This window comes from Anser cygnoides, chromosome 22, assembly GCF_040182565.1.
Source record: "Anser cygnoides isolate HZ-2024a breed goose chromosome 22, Taihu_goose_T2T_genome, whole genome shotgun sequence".
Classification (NCBI taxonomy): Eukaryota; Metazoa; Chordata; class Aves; order Anseriformes; family Anatidae; genus Anser; species Anser cygnoides.
The window spans coordinates 6,860,045-6,877,163 of record NC_089894.1 but is presented as its reverse complement, the minus strand read 5'-3'; the positions used below and the strand labels follow the sequence as shown (position 1 = coordinate 6,877,163).

The 17,119-nt window shown below is 66.8% G+C and overlaps 4 protein-coding genes across 8 annotated transcripts; 3 read left to right on the top strand and 1 right to left on the bottom strand.

The window, feature by feature from the left end:
- The first annotated feature begins 259 nt into the window (after positions 1-259).
- On the top strand, positions 260-6,071 carry COASY (Coenzyme A synthase). 3 transcript variants are annotated; one of them, XR_007159364.2, is made up of 10 exons: positions 263-880; positions 1,302-1,516; positions 1,604-1,735; positions 2,206-2,395; positions 2,688-2,752; positions 3,423-3,507; positions 3,997-4,094; positions 4,198-4,344; positions 4,803-4,945; positions 5,968-6,071. XR_007159364.2 is itself a non-coding variant. In XM_048051851.2 (9 exons), the coding sequence occupies exons 1-9, from the start codon at positions 292-294 to the stop codon at positions 4,872-4,874; spliced, it is 1,593 nt and encodes a 530-aa protein (XP_047907808.2). In that variant the 5' UTR covers positions 262-291; the 3' UTR covers positions 4,875-5,238. The 3 variants fall into 3 exon arrangements, 2 of the variants coding, with proteins under 2 accessions (XP_066837655.1, XP_047907808.2); XM_048051851.2 differs by lacking the exon at positions 5,968-6,071 and having other exon boundaries at positions 262-880; positions 4,803-5,238; XM_066981554.1 differs by lacking the exons at positions 3,997-4,094; positions 4,198-4,344; positions 4,803-4,945; positions 5,968-6,071 and having other exon boundaries at positions 260-880; positions 2,877-3,507.
- Positions 5,378-7,282, top strand: LOC125180625 (coenzyme Q-binding protein COQ10 homolog A, mitochondrial-like). Its single transcript, XM_048051854.2, has 5 exons — positions 5,378-5,824; positions 5,968-6,069; positions 6,172-6,361; positions 6,708-6,809; positions 6,912-7,282. Exons 1-5 carry the CDS (start codon positions 5,784-5,786, stop codon positions 7,071-7,073), a joined length of 597 nt encoding a protein of 198 aa, XP_047907811.2. The 5' UTR covers positions 5,378-5,783; the 3' UTR covers positions 7,074-7,282.
- Positions 7,283-8,288: 1,006 nt separating this feature from the next.
- Positions 8,289-13,757, top strand: MLX (MAX dimerization protein MLX). The gene is made up of 8 exons (XM_066981435.1): positions 8,289-8,412; positions 8,882-8,918; positions 9,044-9,133; positions 9,936-10,042; positions 10,317-10,416; positions 10,672-10,771; positions 11,121-11,322; positions 12,037-13,757. Exons 1-8 carry the CDS (start codon positions 8,368-8,370, stop codon positions 12,091-12,093), a joined length of 738 nt encoding a protein of 245 aa, XP_066837536.1. The 5' UTR covers positions 8,289-8,367; the 3' UTR covers positions 12,094-13,757.
- Positions 13,758-13,998: 241 nt separating this feature from the next.
- Positions 13,999-16,908, bottom strand: PSMC3IP (PSMC3 interacting protein). Of its 3 annotated transcripts, none has more exons than XM_048051855.2 (8): positions 16,379-16,871; positions 16,201-16,304; positions 16,044-16,133; positions 15,580-15,725; positions 15,081-15,134; positions 14,637-14,696; positions 14,481-14,541; positions 13,999-14,248 (listed from the first exon to the last, which is right to left on the bottom strand). In XM_048051855.2, exons 1-7 carry the CDS (start codon positions 16,681-16,683, stop codon positions 14,482-14,484), a joined length of 819 nt encoding a protein of 272 aa, XP_047907812.2. In that variant the 5' UTR covers positions 16,684-16,871; the 3' UTR covers positions 13,999-14,248; position 14,481. The 3 variants fall into 3 exon arrangements, with proteins under 3 accessions (XP_047907812.2, XP_047907814.1, XP_047907813.2); XM_048051857.2 differs by adding an exon at positions 15,837-15,948 and having other exon boundaries at positions 13,999-14,541; positions 16,379-16,486; XM_048051856.2 differs by lacking the exons at positions 13,999-14,248; positions 14,481-14,541; positions 14,637-14,696 and adding an exon at positions 14,703-14,987 and having other exon boundaries at positions 16,379-16,908.
- Between the last annotated feature and the right edge of the window lie 211 nt (positions 16,909-17,119).

Below are 17,119 nucleotides of genomic sequence, written 5' to 3'. Positions count from 1 at the left end.
TGGGGGCAGCCGGTACCGAGCCTCCGGCGGCGGCACCGAGCCTCCAGCGGCGGAACGGAGCCCCCAGCGGGCAGCACCGAGCCTGCAGCGGCGGCACCGAGCCTGCAGCGGGCAGAACCGAGCCTGCAGCGAGCAGCCCCGGGGCTCTACCGGGCGGTCCCGGCCCCTCGCGTCCCCTCCGCCGCCCCAAACCCCCCCCGGGGCGGCGATGCCGGCCCCGCTCCGCTGCCGGGGCGGCGCCGGGGCGGGCCGGTGACGCGTTCCGGGCGGGCTCCGTCTTCCGGCGGGGCCATGGCGCCGTTCCCGTCGGGGCTGCTGGTGCTGACGGCCCCGCTGGGCTCGGTACCGGGCCGGGCGGCGGCTGCCCTGGCGGCGGCGGCGGGGCCGGTGGCGGGGCCGCTCTACGTGCACCTGCAGCCGGGGCTGCTCCTGGGGGGCCCCGCGCCGCTCCCCGCCGCCCCGCCGCCAGCCCCGGCCCTGCTCCGGGCTTTGGCCGCCCTCTACTCGGCGGCGGCGGCGCACCGGGGGCTGGACGTGCGAGTCCTGCTGGGCCACGGGCACCGCCTGGCGGAGCCGCCCCGGGTCCTGCTGGCCGACGGGGGGGCGGGCGACGAGGGGCCGGTGAGCTTCGGGCTCCGGCAGCTGGCGGCCGCCGCTTACGGTTGCCCCCCCGGTTTACCGGCCCTGCTGCTGGACGGCCCCGACGGCCCCCGGGCGACCCCCGAGGGCTCCGAGGGGGAGCTGCCCGCCTACCCCGACGTGGTGGTCGGGGGCACCTTCGACCGGCTGCACGGCGCCCACCGGCTGCTGCTCAGCGCCTGCTGCGTCCTGGCCCGCCGGAGGCTCCTGGTCGGGGTGGCGGACGGGGAGCTGCTCCGCCGTGAGTGCCGCGGGGGCTGGCGGCGGGCTGCTGGGGATGTGGGGAGGGCGCGGGGACGGCCCCGGGGGTAGGGGAGGTGGGAGAGGGTCACGGGGGGGGGTTGGGGTTGGTGGGGAGTTTGCCCCGTGAAAGCACTTGGGAAGCCTGGAGGGTCTTGGGGGGAGGCCGGTGGGAAGGGGGTTGAGGGTCCTGCACCCCAGTGTCCCCGCGCCCCAGTGCCACCGCGGGTAGGGTGGCAGCGGGAGACCCACCGGGATTTGGGGTGGCAGCGGGAGACCCACCGGGATTTGGAGAAGGCAGGCCCCCGAACCCCAGGACAGGTTCCTCTCCCCCTCTCCCTTCCCATTTTCCATCGCCGCCCCGGAGCCGCGCGCGTCGCGGCCCCGCGCTCAGCCCCTCCGCCCTCACCCGCGCCCTGCAGACAAGGTGCTGAAGGAGCTGATCGAGCCCTACGAGCTGCGGGCCGCCAAGCTGCGCGAGTTCCTGGCGGACGTGAAGCCCTCGGTGCTTTATGACATTGTGCCCCTGGCCGACCCCTACGGCCCCGCGGTCACGGACCCCGAGCTGCGCTGCATCGTCGTCAGCGAGGAGACGCGCAAGGGCGGGGAGGCGGTGAACAAGAAGAGACTCGAGAATGTAATTTGGGGAGGGGGCTGAGACCTCCCAGCCCCACCGCCGCCTGCGGGGGCCGCCGGCGGCTCAGTGGGTGCCTTCTCCTGGCAGGGGCTCGCTGCGCTGGAGCTCTTTGAGATCCAGCTGATCAAGGACCCCGAGCACGGCCAGAACGAGGAGGAGAAGATCAGTTCCTCCAGCCTGCGGCAGAGGCTGCTCGGGACGCTGCTGCGGCCCCCGCGGGTGAGGGGAGAATGCTCGGAGGGCTTATAATGGTGTTAGGGGTCCGGAGGGGCTGTGGGACCCAGGAACGGGCTGGACCCCACTCCTGGCTTTGGGAAGCGTCCCTAAAGATGCCCGTGGTGCTCCTGGCCTGAACTCCTGGCCCGAGGCATGGAGCAAATCTGGGCGAAATACGGGGCAGAAAGCAGGCGCTGGTCGGGGTTTGCCCCGGTGCCCATTTGGGTGAGTTACGGGGTGAAAGCTCGATGCCCCTGTGAAGCTGGGGAGCTGCAGGGACGGCAGCCTGGGCTGCTGGAGCCAGCCCGTCCCCTGCCGCAGAGGGGACGTTTGGAGGTCTGCCTGCCTGCCTTCGCCGTGTCCCAGCCCCGGGGAAGGACAAGCCCCCGCTCTGCAGGGCCGGGAGCTGCCACGATGCCCGCGGGATCCTCGTGCGCCACCCCCCCGCCTGACAGCAGCCCCCGTCCCCGCAGGAAGCCCCCACCTTGCCGTCTCGCCCCTATGTGATCGGCCTGACCGGAGGCACCGGGAGCGGCAAAACCTCCATCGCCAGGCTGCTGGGGCAGCTCGGAGCCTTCCTCATCGACGCCGACAAGCTGGGCCACGCCGTCTACCTCCCCGGGGGCCCTGCCTACGAGCGGGTGGTGGCAGCGTTTGGGGCAGGTAGGGCTCCGTGGGGACGGCTGGGTGGTCCCGGCGGGGCAAAGTTTTCCCCGAGTCCTCCGTGCCCCGTGTCGGGGCTGCTTTAAAGTGGCTGGTTTGGAAGCCTGGGCTGAGCTGCTGCGTGTCCGTCCTCTTCTGGAGTGTGATAAGGAGATCCTGGGTCAGATCCTGCACCGTGGGGCCCTTTAGGGTCCTGTGCTGAAGTCCTGCTCTGCCCCGTGGGCCTAATCGTACCACGGGGGCGTCAGCTGGGTTCATCCCGTCCCAAACACGTTCCCCTTCTGTCTTCCAGAAATCTTGAACGAAGACGGGACGATTAACAGGAAAGTCCTTGGGGCCAAAGTGTTTGGAAACCAGGTAAAAGCAGCGCGGGGAATGTCAATATTTAATCTCCCGAGCAAAGAGCTCTCCCTCTGTGCCGGGGCTTCTTGGTCTGCAGCCCTTTGAGCTGCTGCCACGTTCCTGACCGTATTCCTGGCAGCGTGGATGGCGAGGGCAGGACACGGAGATCGCTTCTCCGTCGCCGCGTCAGCAGTCGTGCAGGACGTGCCCCCGGCACCCCTGGCAGCTGCTGCTGCTGCTTCCCAAGCCCCGCTTCCCCCTGTCCTTCACCCAGCGCCGAGCCAAAGCCGCGCCGCGCACGTCACCCGTGCTCTCTGGCCGTTGGGGGACTTGGACCCGTGGCAAGTGGGGCTCGGTGACGCCGCAGCTGAACGTGAGCCTACGCTCGCTGGTGCTGCCGCAGCCCAGGCGTGAAGGCTTCTCCTGAGGGTCCCTCGGGGGCTGGCGGGTCCCACGGGGATGCTGCTGTGCAAGGGTGGCTCTGCAAAGCGCTCCTCGTGCTGGAATTGTGCCGTGCCCGGCAGAGCAGGGATGGGAAAGGGAAAAGAGCCCACAGCCCGTCGGTAGGCGCGAGAGAGCCTTTAGCCCAGCGTCTCTCCCGGTGTCCCCTGGGACTGCTTTCTGCCCCCAGCGTTTCCCTCGTTAGCCCCCCAGGAGCTCTGACCCCGCCGTGGTTCCTTTCCAGGAGCGGCTGAAGAGCCTCACGGACATCGTGTGGCCTGAGATAGCCCGGCTGGTCAGGAAGGAGATCGGGGAAGCCGATGCTCAAGGTAACCGGGACGTGAAAACTGGGCGTTCAGTCCTGTGCTGCACACCGGGTCCCCCAGCCCCCGGGGCGTCTGCTGCTCTGAGCAGCGCTGCGAGGGTTTCCCATGCTCAGCCCCTGCGTTTTGCTGGGGATCTTCACTGCTACTAGCGCATTTCCAAGCAGATCCTGGGCAAGGAGCTGGACTTCACACGAGCTTCCTGCTCTGAAGTAGGGCGGAGATCGCTTTCTCTCTCCCAAGCGACTCCGAGTTCATTTTTGGTGTACTGCCCCTGCAGGGAGCACGGCGTGTGCTGCCTCTGGGAGCAGAACCTTTCCAGCTCCTGGGGGCTCGGTGGGCATTTGGCTGCGGGCATCGGCTTGTGGTGTCCAGGGGGCACCTGCCCTCCGTGATACAGGGCATTCAGGCAAACGCAGCCCCTGAACGCAGCACGAGGAGCGCTCGCGCTGCCCTGCGTGGCCAGTAACGACGAGCGACGGCCTCGCTCCGCAGGAAAAGCCGTGTGCGTGCTGGATGCTGCCGTGCTGCTGGAGGCTGGCTGGCAGGAGATGGTGCACGAGGTGTGGACGGCCGTCATCCCCGAGGAGGAGGTGGGTGATGCCCTGCTGCCCGCAGCTGGCTGCTGGTGGATGTTCCCCGCTCCTCCCCCCCCTGGCCCCGAGCCCCTGAGTGTCCCCCCCGCGGTCCCCCCAGGCTGTGAAGCGCATCATGGACAGGGACGGGCTGAGCGAGGAGGCTGCGCGCAGCCGGCTGCGGAGCCAGATGAGCAACAGCCAGAGGGTGGAGCAGTCGCAGGTGGTGCTGTGCACGCTGTGGGAGCCCGACGTCACCCGCAAGCAGGTGAGCTGCTGGACGCCGGGCTGGGGGCTGCCCCGGGGTGGCGAGGGGGGGACCCCAACCCCTTGCTAGAGACCGGGACGGGGACCGGAGGGCTGCGTGGTGGGGCTCACCCGCGAGGCTGCCTCTGGGTGTGGGACGACGGATGAATTCACAGAATCATCCAGGTTGGAAGAGACCTCCAAGATCACCCAGTCCAACCCCTGACCTAACACTACCAAGTCCTCCGCTAAACCGTATCACTGAGCTCTACATCTAAACGTCTTTTAAAGGCCTCCAGGGATGGTGACTCGACCACCTCCCTGGGCAGCCCGTTCCAACGCCTAACAACCCTTTCGGCAAAGAAGTTCTCCCTAATATCCAACCTAAAAATTCAGGGTTGTAAATCAAGCAGGGAAGGGACAGAAGGTATGGGAGCGCTTTGTGCGGTGTTCCTGCCCCTGACGATCGTTCCCTGGCAGGTGGAGAAGGCCTGGGACCTCCTGCAGCAGCGCATGAGCCACGCGCCCGCGGCTGGATCGCCGTCCTCCTAACGGCCCCGCGGGGCACCCCCGCCTCGAGCAGCGGTGGGACGTGGGGCGAGGGCAGAGCCGTCGTGAGCCGGGTGCGGAGGGGCTGGGGCTGACCCCCCCACACCCCCCCGCTGCATCCCCACCCCGCAGAGGGGCCGGGAGCGCCCTGCCCTGCTGCTGCTGCTGCCGGACACCGTGACCCCAGGAGCGGGAATGAGCTGGAATTGCTGCAGCGGCGCCTTGGGCCGAAGGGCTGAGCCCCCGCTGGTGCCTGCACCTCCCGAGAGCAGGGGGCACCTCCCGAAGCCAACCCCAAAGGGCTGGGGACAGGCCCTAGGCGCTGTGAACCCGTCGCCGTGTGACAGTTAAAGAGCAGTTTTCCTTGGCAGTGTCTGCGGGGTGTTTTTGTCCCCTTTGCCAGCCGTTCACCCAGGGGCTGACCCCACCGCCGCCACCCCGGGGGCTTTTTCCCCGCTCGTAGGGGGGCAGCAGCCCCCTGGGGTGTCCCCCCGGTGCCACCATCCCGGTGTCCCCCCCGGTGTCACCAGCCCACGGCCGGGGCTGCTCGGGGCTCTGCCCTGCTCCCGGTGCCGTCCCTGGTGCCTCGTCCCGGGGCTCCCCTCTCCGTTCCCGTTGCACCGGGGGTGGCTCCACCGGGAGTGGGACAGGAGCCCCGGAGGGTCCTGGTCCCGGTGCCGGTGCCAGTCCCGGTGCTGGTCCCGGTGCCAGTCCCACTCCCAGTGCTGGTGCCAGTCCCGGTGCTGGTCCCGGTGGTGCTGGTCCCGGTGCCGGTGCCGGTCCCAGCGCGGGGAGGGGGCGGAGCGCCCGGTCCCGCCCCCGGCGCTCCCCCCGTGATGTCGCCGGGCGCACGGGGCCGTCCCGCCCCGGTACCGGCACAGGGCGCGGGGCCCCGCAGAGCAGAGCCAAGCCATGGCCGGGTGCGGACGGACGCTGCTCGGGGCTGCTGCCCGGTGAGACACCGGCACCGGGCACCGGGACCGAGACCGGGACACCGGGACCGGCACCGGGGCACCGGGACCGGGGTCGGTGCAGAGCACCGGGGGTGGGGGCAGCAGCTCCGGTTTTCTGACCCCCCCCTTTTTATCTTCTCCAGGTGCCCCGGTCCCCACCGGTCCCCGTGCCCGCAGCCGGCGCGGCCGTTCCTCAGCCTGGTGGGCTCCGGTCCCACCGGGTACCGGGAGCAGCGCATCCTGGGGTGAGTTCGGCACCGGAGCCTGGCGGGGGGGGGGAACCCGGTTACCGGGCGGGTGCGAGGTGCTGGTGCTGACCCGTGTGTTTTTTTTTTCACCCCCCCCAGGTATTCGGCGAAGCAGATGTACGAGCTGGTGGCCAACGTCGGGGACTACCGGCTCTTCGTGCCGTGGTGCCGCCGCTCGGCCGTGCTGTCCCGCCGCGGCCACGTGCTGCGGGCCGAGCTCGAGGTCGGCTTCCCGCCCCTCCACGAGCGGTACCTCTCCGAGGTGGCCCTGGGGCCCCGGCAGATCCGGGTAAGCCGTGGCGTTCCCCCCACCTTTTGGCTTTGGGGTTTGCATCCGAGGGCTGGGGCTCGGCAGATCGATGTGGGGAGGGGAGAGCTGGGTGCAGGGGGCACCGGGGGCGAGGGGCTGCGATGCAGCCCGGATCCGGAGACCCCGCTCCGCTCCTGTGGAAGGAAAGCTGCCCCCATCAACGCTGCCCCTGCCCTAAAAGCGCTCCGGCAGGCGTGCAGCCCCGTGTCCCGCCTGCGAGTCCCCTGGCTGACACCTGGGGATGGGGCCGGGGCCGTTTCTGCTGCTCCGCTCGGCGCTGGGTGCACGGCGCCTGGGCTCCCAGCAGCTTTTTGCCCTCCCGCAGGCGGTGAGCAGCGATTGCCGGCTCTTCAGGCACCTGGAGACGCTGTGGCGCTTCGGGCCAGGGCTGCCGGGACGGACGGACACCTGCTTGCTGGATTTCTCGGTGAGTGCACGGCGCCGGGGGCCGGGGCAGGCTTTTTTGGGGGGCCTGCCAGCCCCGCGCCGTTCCTCCGAGCCTCCCCGGCACCTCTCCGCCTCCTGCCAGGTCTCCTTCGAGTTCCGCTCGGCGCTGCACTCCCGGCTGGCCGGGCTCTTCCTGGACGAGGTGGCGAAGCAGATGGTGGCCGCCTTCGAGGGCCGGGCGCGGGAGCTCTTCGGGCCGCAGGCTGCCGCCCGCCCCGCGCAGCGAGCAGCGCGCCGGGCCTGAGCTCGGCCGGACCCCCGCCGTCAGCCCCGCTGAGGGCCTCCCCCTATTTATGGCTATTTAACCTCCCCAGAGATAAGTTATTTTTTCTAAGCCCCGCTTCTGTTGAACGCTGTCGACACGAGGACCAAATGCCCGTGGGCCAGGCCTGTTCGCGGACCGTGCGGACGCTCTGTTTGTAGCGCTTCGCCAATAAAACGTGGTGCACGGACTGGCTTGGGATGATTTTTTCTCCCCGTGCTGCCCCTTGTCCCCTTGCTGTCCCCATCCCTGTCCTGTCCCCGTGCTGCACCCCATCCCTGTCCCATCTCTGTCCCCGTGCTACCCCTGTCCCGTCCCCATTCCCTTTGCTGTCCCCATCCTGCTCCCCGTCCCCATGCTGTCCCTGTCCCATCCCTGTGCTGTCCCCGTCCCATCCATGTCCCTGTCCCCATCCCCTTGCTGCCCGTGTCCCATCCCTGTCCCCATGCTGCCCCCATCCTCGTGCTGCCCCTTGTCGCTCCCCTGTCCCTGTCCCCATCCTGTCCCTGTCCCTGCCCTGTGCTGCCCACATCCCTGTCCCATCCCTGTCCCCATGCCGTCCCCATCCCCATGCTGCCCCTTGCTGCTCCCTGTCCCCGTCCCCATCCTGTCCCCGTGCTGTCCCCTGTCCTATCCCCCATCCCTGTCCCGTTCCTGTCCCGTCCCCATCCCCTTGCTGCCCGTTTCCCATCTGGGTCTCATCCCTGTCCCCTTGCTGCCCCTGTCCTTGTCCCATCCTGTCCCCATGCTGTCCCCTGTCCCGGTCCCGTCCCTGTGCTGCCCCCATCCCCGTCCTACCCCCATCCCCATCCCCTTGCTGCCCCTGTCCCGTCCCTGTCCCCTTGCTGTCCCCATCCCCGCGCTGTTCCCCGTCCCCTGTCCTGTCCCTGTGCTGCCCCCATCCCCGTCCCGTTCCCGTCCCGTCCCTGCCCCCGTCCCCGTGCTGTCCCCTGTCCCGTCCCCTGTCTTGTCCCCGTCCCCGTGTCTGCTGCCCCCGTCCCGGTCCGGTCCCGCTCCGCACCCCCCCCCCGGCCGTGCCCGGGCCCCCCCCCGCTGGGGTCGAGGCCAAGGGAAGGCCGCGGCCGACGGCCTCTGCCCCGGGCCCGGCGCCCCCTGCGTCACGCTGACGTCAGCGCCGTTACGCAAGCACCGGGCAGCGACCCGGGACCCCGCCCCCCCCCGCCCCCCGGTCCCGTCCGGGCGCCCCCTGGCGGCGCCTCGGGACTGCATTTCCCACAACCCCCCGCGGCGCTCACGTGACCGGGGCGGGCGGAAGATGGCGGAGCCGCCCGGGGCCGCGGCCGAGGACTCGTGGGGCAAGGTGAGCCCCGGGGGGGGGGGGGAACCGGGAACCGGGCCCGGGCCTCCCGGTGCGGGGCTGCGGGGGGTCAAAGGTCAAGGTGAGGGGCAGGGGGCAGAGGGCGGGGGGGGGAGCGGAGGTCGAGGGGGCCCGGGTGGGCCCGGTTCGTCCCGGGTGGCCCCGGTTCGGCTCGGTTGGGCCCGGTTGAGCCCGGCTGGGTCCGGTTGGGCTCGGTCTGACCCGGTTGGGCCCGGTTGAGCTCGGTTGGGCCCGGTTGAGCTCGGTTGGGCCCGATTCGTCCCGGTTGAGCCCGATTCGGTCCGGTTGGGCTCGATTGAGCCCGGTTGGGTCCGGTTGAGCCCGGCTGGGCGCGGTTGGACTCGGTCTGACCCGGTTGGGTCCGGTTGAGCTCGGTTGGGCCCGGTTCGGTCCGGTTGGGCCCGGTTCGGTCCGGTTGTGCTGACCGCCGCCTTCTCCCTGCCGCCCCAAGGTGGACGCCGCCTACGGTGACAACGGCCTGGACTCGGGTAGGTGCCGCCGGGGCTCGGGGCCGCGGCCGGGCCGGGCCCGGGGCTCCCCGGGGCCGCGGGGGGCTGCGGGGGGGGGCCCGTGGCCGCCCCTCGCCCCTCACCGGCCGCCCGCTCGCTCGCAGCGCTGCTCGGGGACTGCGCCCGCAAGGGGAGCGTCGTGTCCCGCGCCAACAGCATCGGCTCCACCAGCGCCTCGTCCGTCCCCAACACGGGTGGGTGCCCGGGGCTGGCCCCGGTTCTTTCCGATTCTGTCCCCAAAACGTGGGGGGGGGGGTTGGGGTCGGTTCCCCGGTCGGTGCGTCCTCCGTCCCTATGACGGGGGGGGGGGGGGGGTTGGGGTCTGTCCCCTGGTCGCTGTCTCCTCCGTCCCCCGTACCATTGGGTTTTGGGGTCTGTTCCCAGGTCATTGTCTTCTCTGTCCCCATCACGGGTGGGTTTTGGGGTCAGCCCCCTGGTCGGTGCCTCCTCCATCCCCAGCACGGGTGGATCTCGGGGGCTGTTCCCCAGTTATTGCCTCCTCTATTCCCCCCACAGGGGGGTTTTGGGGTCTGTCCCCCAGTTATTGCTTCCTCCATCCCCATCACAGGGGGGTTTTGGGGTCTGTCCCCTGGTCATTGTCTCCTGTGTCCCCCACAAGGGTGGTTTTTGGGGTCTGTCCCCCATTCGGTGCCTTCTCTGTCCCCATCACGGGTGGGTTTTGGGGTCTGTCTCCCTGCCCACCACTGCCGGCTCTGCCCTCCCTCACAGCTCCCTCGTTCACCCCGAGAGGCGAGGGGAGGCGGCAGGGGCCGCGTCGGGGCGCGGGGGGCTCCAGCAGCGCCTTTGGACCCCTCGGGGCGCCCTCCCCGGGGATCTGCAGGCGTCCTCCTGCCCGGCCTCGCGTGGAGAGAGCCGGCGGCGCCCCGGGGGGGTCCCCGAGCTGCCTCGGGGGGGCCACAGCAGAGCTGCGGGAGGAGGGGGGCCCGGCTTGAGCCCCCCCTGCTCACGTGCTCACGGTTTTTTGTCGCCCCATAGACGATGAAGACAGCGACTACCACCAGGAGCCCTACAAGGAGTCCTACAAGGACCAGCGCAGGCGGGCGCACACCCAGGCGGAGCAGAAGAGGCGAGACGCCATCAAGGTAACCCGAAGCGCTTCCCGGGGCCCTGCGGCGCTCAGGACCCTGCTTTTTTTTTTTTTTTTGGCCCCTTTCCCCTCGTTTTTGCTGCTGGATTTGCTCTCCTGAGCCCTGCGCGCGCCTCCTTGGCGCTGTCTGGCTGCGTGGTGGGAGCTGGGCTTTGGCCCCTCGTGAAACCCCCGCGTTAACGGGACGCCCGGCCTCACGCCCCGAAGGCGTGAGCTGTGGGGCGGGGTGTGACCCCACGCCCCGAACGCGTGGCTCTGCTTCCCCGCAGAAGGGCTACGACGACTTGCAGGCCATCGTCCCCACCTGCCAGCAGCAGGACTTCTCCATCGGCTCCCAGAAGCTGAGCAAGGCCATCGTCCTCCAGAAAAGTGAGTCCTGAGGCGGGTTGGAGAGGGTAAAAGGGTGCTCCCAAACCCCAAAACGCCCTGCCAGAGCCACGCAGGGGGGACCTCGTGGTGTGGCGGCGCTCTGGGGGAGGCCAGGTGCTGGCTGATTCCACCTCCCAAGGGAGAATGAGGGCGGCCGGGAGCTGACGGTGCCCAGACATGGGTCTGCCGCTGTTTTTGGGGGCCTCAGGGGGTCGTGCGTGCTCCCAACGCCTCGCGCTGTGGTTTCTCGCTCAGCCATTGACTACATCCAGTTCCTGCACAAGGAAAAGAAGAAGCAAGAAGAGGAAGTTTCTATCCTCAGGAAAGAGGTGATGGCCTTGAAGATCATGAAAGTGTAAGCAAAGAGCTGTGTGGTCGCCGCCCTCTCCTTCCTGCTGCTTTTCTCCCCTGTCCTTGCGAGGCTCCTTTGGTGCTCCCCTCCCCGGGCAGCTCAGCACCCGGGGTACCAATCCTGTGCCTCCCCGCTGCCGTCACGCCTCGTTAGGGGCTCGTTAGTCTGTCTCAGGCCGATGGGTGGGGTTGTATCTCAAGTGGATCCGAGGCCAAAACTGAATCTGCTCCCTGCGTCAGGGAGGCTGCAGCTCCCCAGAGTTTATTCACTCGCAGGACCTTGCGCAGCCTCGCGGTCGTGTCCGGGGCTGCAGCTCAGCGGGGCTGAGCGCGGGGCTCCTGGCTCCTTGCAGGAACTACGAGCAGATCGTGAAAGCTCATCAGGACAACCCCAACGAGGGGAAGGACCAGATCTCCGACCAGGTGAAGTTCAACGTTTTCCAAGGCATCATGGATTCCCTCTTCCAGTCCTTCAACGCCTCCATCTCGGTCACGAGCTTCCAGGAGCTCTCGGCGTGTGTCTTCAGCTGGATTGAGGAGCACTGCAAGCCCCAGGTGAGCACGGGGCGGGGAGGCGCAGACGGGGCAGAGGACGTGGTGTGCGTCTGCACCTAGCCGGAGCTCAGGGCTTTCCCTTCCCCCTGGGGCTTCAGGAAGGGCAGAGGGGGACCAGCACCGGGCTGGGGCACGGCGGAGAACGGGAGGTGGTGGTCGGGGGGGCGTTAGGAGACGTTTCTTCTCAGGAAGAGCAGCCAGGCGTTGGGACGGGTTGCCCAGGGAGGTGGCGGCGTCCCCGTCCCTGGGGGTGTGCAGGGAAAGGTTGGACGTGGTGCTTTGGGGACAGGGCGTGGTGGTGACGCTGGTTTAGGGGACGCTCAGACCAGAGGATCTTGGAGGGCTTTTCCAGCCCTAGTGGTTCTGTGACTGTGCGATCCCAGCTGCTGGGCTGGCTTGGGGCTGGAAGCTGGCCCCTGTAAAACACTTCAGGAGGGGTCCTGCTCGTTCCCCAGCACATCCTTAAGACACCCAAAGGTTTGCTGGGAATTAAGAGGCCTTCGAGGGGGGTGACGAGGCACGCAGGCAGGGCCAGGTCCTTGCTGTGCTGAGTCCCTGCAGCCCAGGACCACGGAGGTGTGATCACTTCCGTGCAGGTGCCGTGCCCTGCAGCACCACCTGTGCCCCCCGACAGGGATTTTTAGCAGGAGCGGCTCGCCAGGGAAGGGCTGCTCCTCCCCTGCAACAGCTCACCGTGTCTCCTCTCTGCCCCAGACCCTCCGGGACGTTGTCATCGGGGTCCTGCACCAACTGAAGAGCCAGCTGTACTGAGCCTTCCCTCGCCGGCGGCTCCGGGTCTGCCGCCTCCTCGACCCCTGCCGGAGCTGGGCGCCTCCTGCCCGGGTGACGGACGCCAGGAGAGGCTGGGCCGTGTCCCTCGGGGCTGTTCCTAAAGCTTCTCCGATTATTTATTGCGACTACAGAACCAAAAACGAGGCTGTGCAAACAGCTCTGCTCCACAGGTACTGTCACAGCTGATGTTACCAAATACTTCTAGGGACTTCGCAAAGGGAAAAAAGGAAAAAGTGTTTTGAACGTGTCTTTTTCAGACACCAGAGAGTCCTTAGTTCAGGCAGGCGTGGCGTGGTTGGCTTTGCCTGTGCCACGGACTCTCCCCAGCCACAGCTCGGCTGGCAGAACAGCGCTGCTCCGTAACCTCAGGCCTGTGCTAAAAACCCTTTTGACCCTGGGAGAAGGGAAATGAAAAAAGCAGGCATGCTAAAAGCTGTTTTGACGTGGACTAGGAGGCGGGTTCCACAGCTGCAGGCTCTCCCTGCCTCCCCCTGAAGCAGCCCTCAGAAGGGCAAGAGGCTGCTCTTGGCTTGTGTAGATGCTTTGGGGAACTGAAGGAAGGATCAGCCCCTCGCTGCCAGGGCCGTGCTCGCGGCGAGCAGCCGGGAGCTCTCCTAGCGCTGGAGGAGCGCGCCGGGGCCTCGCTGGCCTGACCTCTCTTTGTAGCCATAAAACCCCGGAAAGGGAGAAGGGAGCGAAATTTCTCTGCGGTCTTTTCCTGCTTGTGCTCGTTGAGATGTGCCTGGCTTCATCTCGCTTCAGGTCGGGACGTGGCCGTACCGATCAGGAAGGTAGCCCAGTAGCTGCAGCCCCACGCTGCCGGGAGCTCTCACTGCTCCCCCTTAGAACCACAGTGGTTTTTTTTTTTTGTTTGTTTTGTTTTTTTATACATACACACACATAACCAGCCGTGATTTTATTTCATAAATCCCTGAAATCATTGTGAAGCCCTCTCGATGTCAGTTTTGCAGACTAACGCTTGCCGGGACGATGTTTTAACGTGTCGCATGCCGCTGCTGCTGTCGGCACGCTCGTGGCCGTAGCCACCACACGCACCAGGTGGAGCAGCGCAGGAGCCATTTGCGGCTCACGGGGGGTTGTTGGACCCCCCCCCCTCCACCTGCAGCAGGGTTTGTTCTCAGTAATCATGTTCTTGCTACCCCCTCCTGCAGCAGCAGCTATTTATTTTACGGGGGCTTTCCCCCTGTGATGCTGTTCCTCAGCTCCAGGTTGCTTGGTCGGAGCGCTGCAGCTTGAGATTGTTCAAGCTCCTGCTTCTACCTGGCTCAAGTCAAGCGGAGCCTTTCCAGGGGTTAATTTTTTATCCAAGATTTTGCCTCAGACCCCTCGGTTGGGTGTTCTTTTTAATACAAAGCAATAGAAGCCCCCGAGGAGCTGAGCCTTGTGGTGATGCACGTAGTTGGTAACGCAGGGGCAGACGCGTCCCTGGCAAATGTTGCTTTGTGAGGGAGGAAAGGCGCCGCTGGGGGCTCACAGCCTGGGCCACCGCCAGGTGGCACAGCTGAAATCCCTCGAGCTTCAATCGCCCTCCTGCCCCGCGAGGAGGACGTGGATTTTTACAGACCTGCCCTATTTTTCTATGATGAGAGAAGTAATTAAATAAATTTTGCTGGATGTTTTAACGACGTCTCTGCTTTTATTTCTTGGGGCTGGGTTCCTGGAGCCTTTCCCTGGAGCAGGTAAGAGAAGGACACATAGGTTCTGGAAGCCCAGCCCTCCGCAGCAGCTGTGGCTCAGCTTTCCAGGGCAGAAGCACCCTCCTGGCTCTCTCCTTCCCCCCCCAGGCAGGGGTGCTGCACCCAGGGCCACGTCCAAGGGTGGCCCTGCGGCCCTTTGAACACAGAAGACACCACACAAAGCACGTCTGAAACAAAAGGATGGTGTTTAATGAAGCCTAGTCTCGTGTACAACTCCGTACACACCCTGGGAAGCCGCCCCCTGCAGTTCAGTTTGCTGAACTCGTGGTAGGGCTCTGCAGCCAAAACCAAAACCAGTTCATTCACCTGTACCAGGCTTCCTCTTCTTGCTACAACACCAGAGCCTCCAAAACAGTGCAGTTCCACCTTCCTGGCCGCAGCCCCGTGAAGACACCCGACCTCAACAGGACACGGGGCTGAAGGGTAAGAAAAAAATGGCATTCCCTCGGCAAGGGAGAAAGGGAAAGGGCTCGGTGCTGAGTTAACCGTTCCAACCACCCTTCCAGGGGCAAAGCTTTTAAAACAAACGCATACAAAAGATGCGGGACAAGCCCAAGCCCTGCGAAAAAAAACAAAAGCCCCAAACCAGCAGCTGAGTTTCAGCAGCAAGTTCTGTTCCCTGGAGCGAAGGCCTCCCTCCCTCAGCACCTCACACAGCTGCTGGCAGGGTGACGTTGTGGTCCTCGTCCGTTTCTATGCCAACTTCCTCCTGTGCAAGGACAAAGGGGGCTCGCAGCAGGATGGGTGCCGCTGGCACAGCGGGCACGGCCCCCCCCCAGGGCAGAGCCAGGCTCTGGGACTTACGAAGAACTGCTTCTTGCTTTTGGGGTACCCCTCCAGGATGGCGTCGAGCAGCTCGGTCGCCTGGCAGGACAGAGACGTTCGGTCAGGTTTGCTCTTTCTGATGCAAAGAGCATTTCGTTTTGTTTCCACAAGAAGAACCAGAACGTTCAAAGACGTTTCTTACTTAGGAATTTCAGTGACATGGCCTTCCCAAGGGGCTCTTGATACACATCAGTCCTTACCAAGCCTGGGTGGCACTCGGCAGTGAGCACAGAGCGCCTTTAATAGTCACAGTGTTTGCCTGAAGTCCCCACGATCTGCGTCACAGCTCACAGAACGCTTGCCGAGCAATTCCGCCGACTGCGCCTGTCCCTACAGGCAGCCGTGTCCCCGTGGGGCTGTCACTGCTCCTGCTGCCCCCCGCCGGAGCTGCCCACCCACCCTGCGTTCACTGCAGAGCCTTACCATCCGCTTCCTCTTCCGCCACTCCTTACAGTACAGCCTCTGCTCACTGCACACCTGCCAAGAGCAAGGCAAAGTGAGAACAACCCAGCCAGGAGCCACCCTGCGGAGCCTCTGTAAGCCCAAAGCTGGGAAACGTCTGGTTCTAAGGACGCCGTGCATCTGGGCTACGGCCAGAGGGGTTTCTGGCAGCAGGAGCGACTCGCGGCCCTTACTGGGACATGAACCGCGCCTTGCGACAGCTCACGAGAGAGAGGAACAGGCTGAATCGATAAAGTGCCTGGGGACTGCCTGAAGCCAAGGTTTGCAACGGAGAAAGAGCTGAGGCTATTTCAAGGTCTCTCTAAGGGACGCGTTTTCAAGACGTGCACGTGGTCTGTGCAGAGCCCACGCAGGAGCACCGCTGGCGTCCTGGGGCGAGCCAGGCCGGGGAGCAGGGTAACGCAGCCACGGGTTTGGTATGCCTGCCTCCAGCTCTGCTCAGCCCCAGCCCCCTTTTTACCTTCTCTTTTTCCTCCGGCGTGACGTGGTTGGTGGCAGACTTGATCCTCTCCAGCTTGTCCGCGTAACCGGCGCAGTCCTTCCTCAGCTCCTCGACCTCCCGGGCCATCTCGGGTGTCGTCATGGAGCCGCTCAGCTCCCTCAGCTCTGCGAGGGGACGCCCATCGATCACCGGGCGGGACCGGCAGCCAGCTCCCAGCCGCCGCCCGGCCCCGCAGGCCACCCGGCCGGTACTGGGGCCGTGCCGGGAGCCCTCACCCGCTTCCAGCTGCCGGCAGCCCTGCTGCAGCGCCTGCACCTGGGCCGACAGAGCCGCGATCTCCCCGTCCAGCCCTCGCAGCTCCGCATCGCTGGCGGCCGGGAGCTGCTCCTGGAAGGGGGAGAGGAGGGGGAAGCGGCAGGAGCTCAGCGGGGCCGGGGTGAGGAGGAGCCCGGGGGGGGGGCTGGGGCCGGCCCGGCGCTCACCTGGTCGGCGAAGTAAACCTTCTGCTTGCCGTACGCCTTCTCGCGGATGCGGCCCTGCTGTGCCAGCTGCTCCAGCGCCTTCACCACGGCCTGAGGGAGGTGTGCGGTCAGCAGGGCCCCGCTCCCCGCCCGGCCCGGCCCGGCCCGGCCCGCTCACCGCCTTGCCCAGCCCGTGCTCCCGCTGCAGGTTCCCGAAAGCGTCCTGGGCGCTGTAAGGCCGGTTCTGCTCCCGCAGGTACCGAAGCAGGACGGCGGCGGCTCCTGGGGGACAGCGGCGCGGTCACCGCGGGCAGCCCCGGCCCCTCCGGGCGCCCCCCGGCCCCGCCGGCCCTCACCGCCCGCCGCGGGGCCCTCCCGCCCCTTGCTCATCTTCCTCCTCCGCTGCCCGCCGACGAAATGACGCGCTTCCGGCGAGACGCGCGAACCACCCCCCGACGCTTGCAGCCAATCGGAGCGGGAGGACGATGAGGGGAGGCGACGGCGATTGGATGAGGGAGGCGAAGCCACGCCCCGAAGTGGGAGGGGGCGGGGGTGCGCGGGTTGTGTGGCTCCGGGTCACGTGGTGTGTGCGTGTGGGGAGGGGGCGTCGAGGCTCCCTCAGGCAGCCCGTTTTGGGGCGCTTTGCCCTGAAAAACGTCATTTAGGAAGGGGGTGCTGCGAAAAGGGAACGTGGGCCGCTGGGACTCGGCCCCACAAGCGGTCCCACCAGGAACATGGCCCCAAGAAACGGCCCCAGGGGAGGGCACTGTCCCACCGGAGGATACGGCCCCAAAACCGGCCCCAGTGGGGGGACACGGCCCCAAAACAGCCCCACCAGGGGGACACCGTCCCCGAAACAGCCCCAGAAAACTGAAAAATTCCCCCAAAACAGCCCCACAAAACTGAAAAATCCCCCCAAAACAGCTCCAATAATGGCCCCACCCAAGGGACAGAGCCCCCCAAACCAGCCCCCCAAATGGCCCCCAAACCAGCCCCACGGCCCCAAAAACGCCCAGCAGCCGGAGCTCCGTGCCAGGGCCCTGCCTGGTGGCCACAAAGGCCGGGCACGGCCAGCCCAGCTCCCCTCCTGCCCCCCC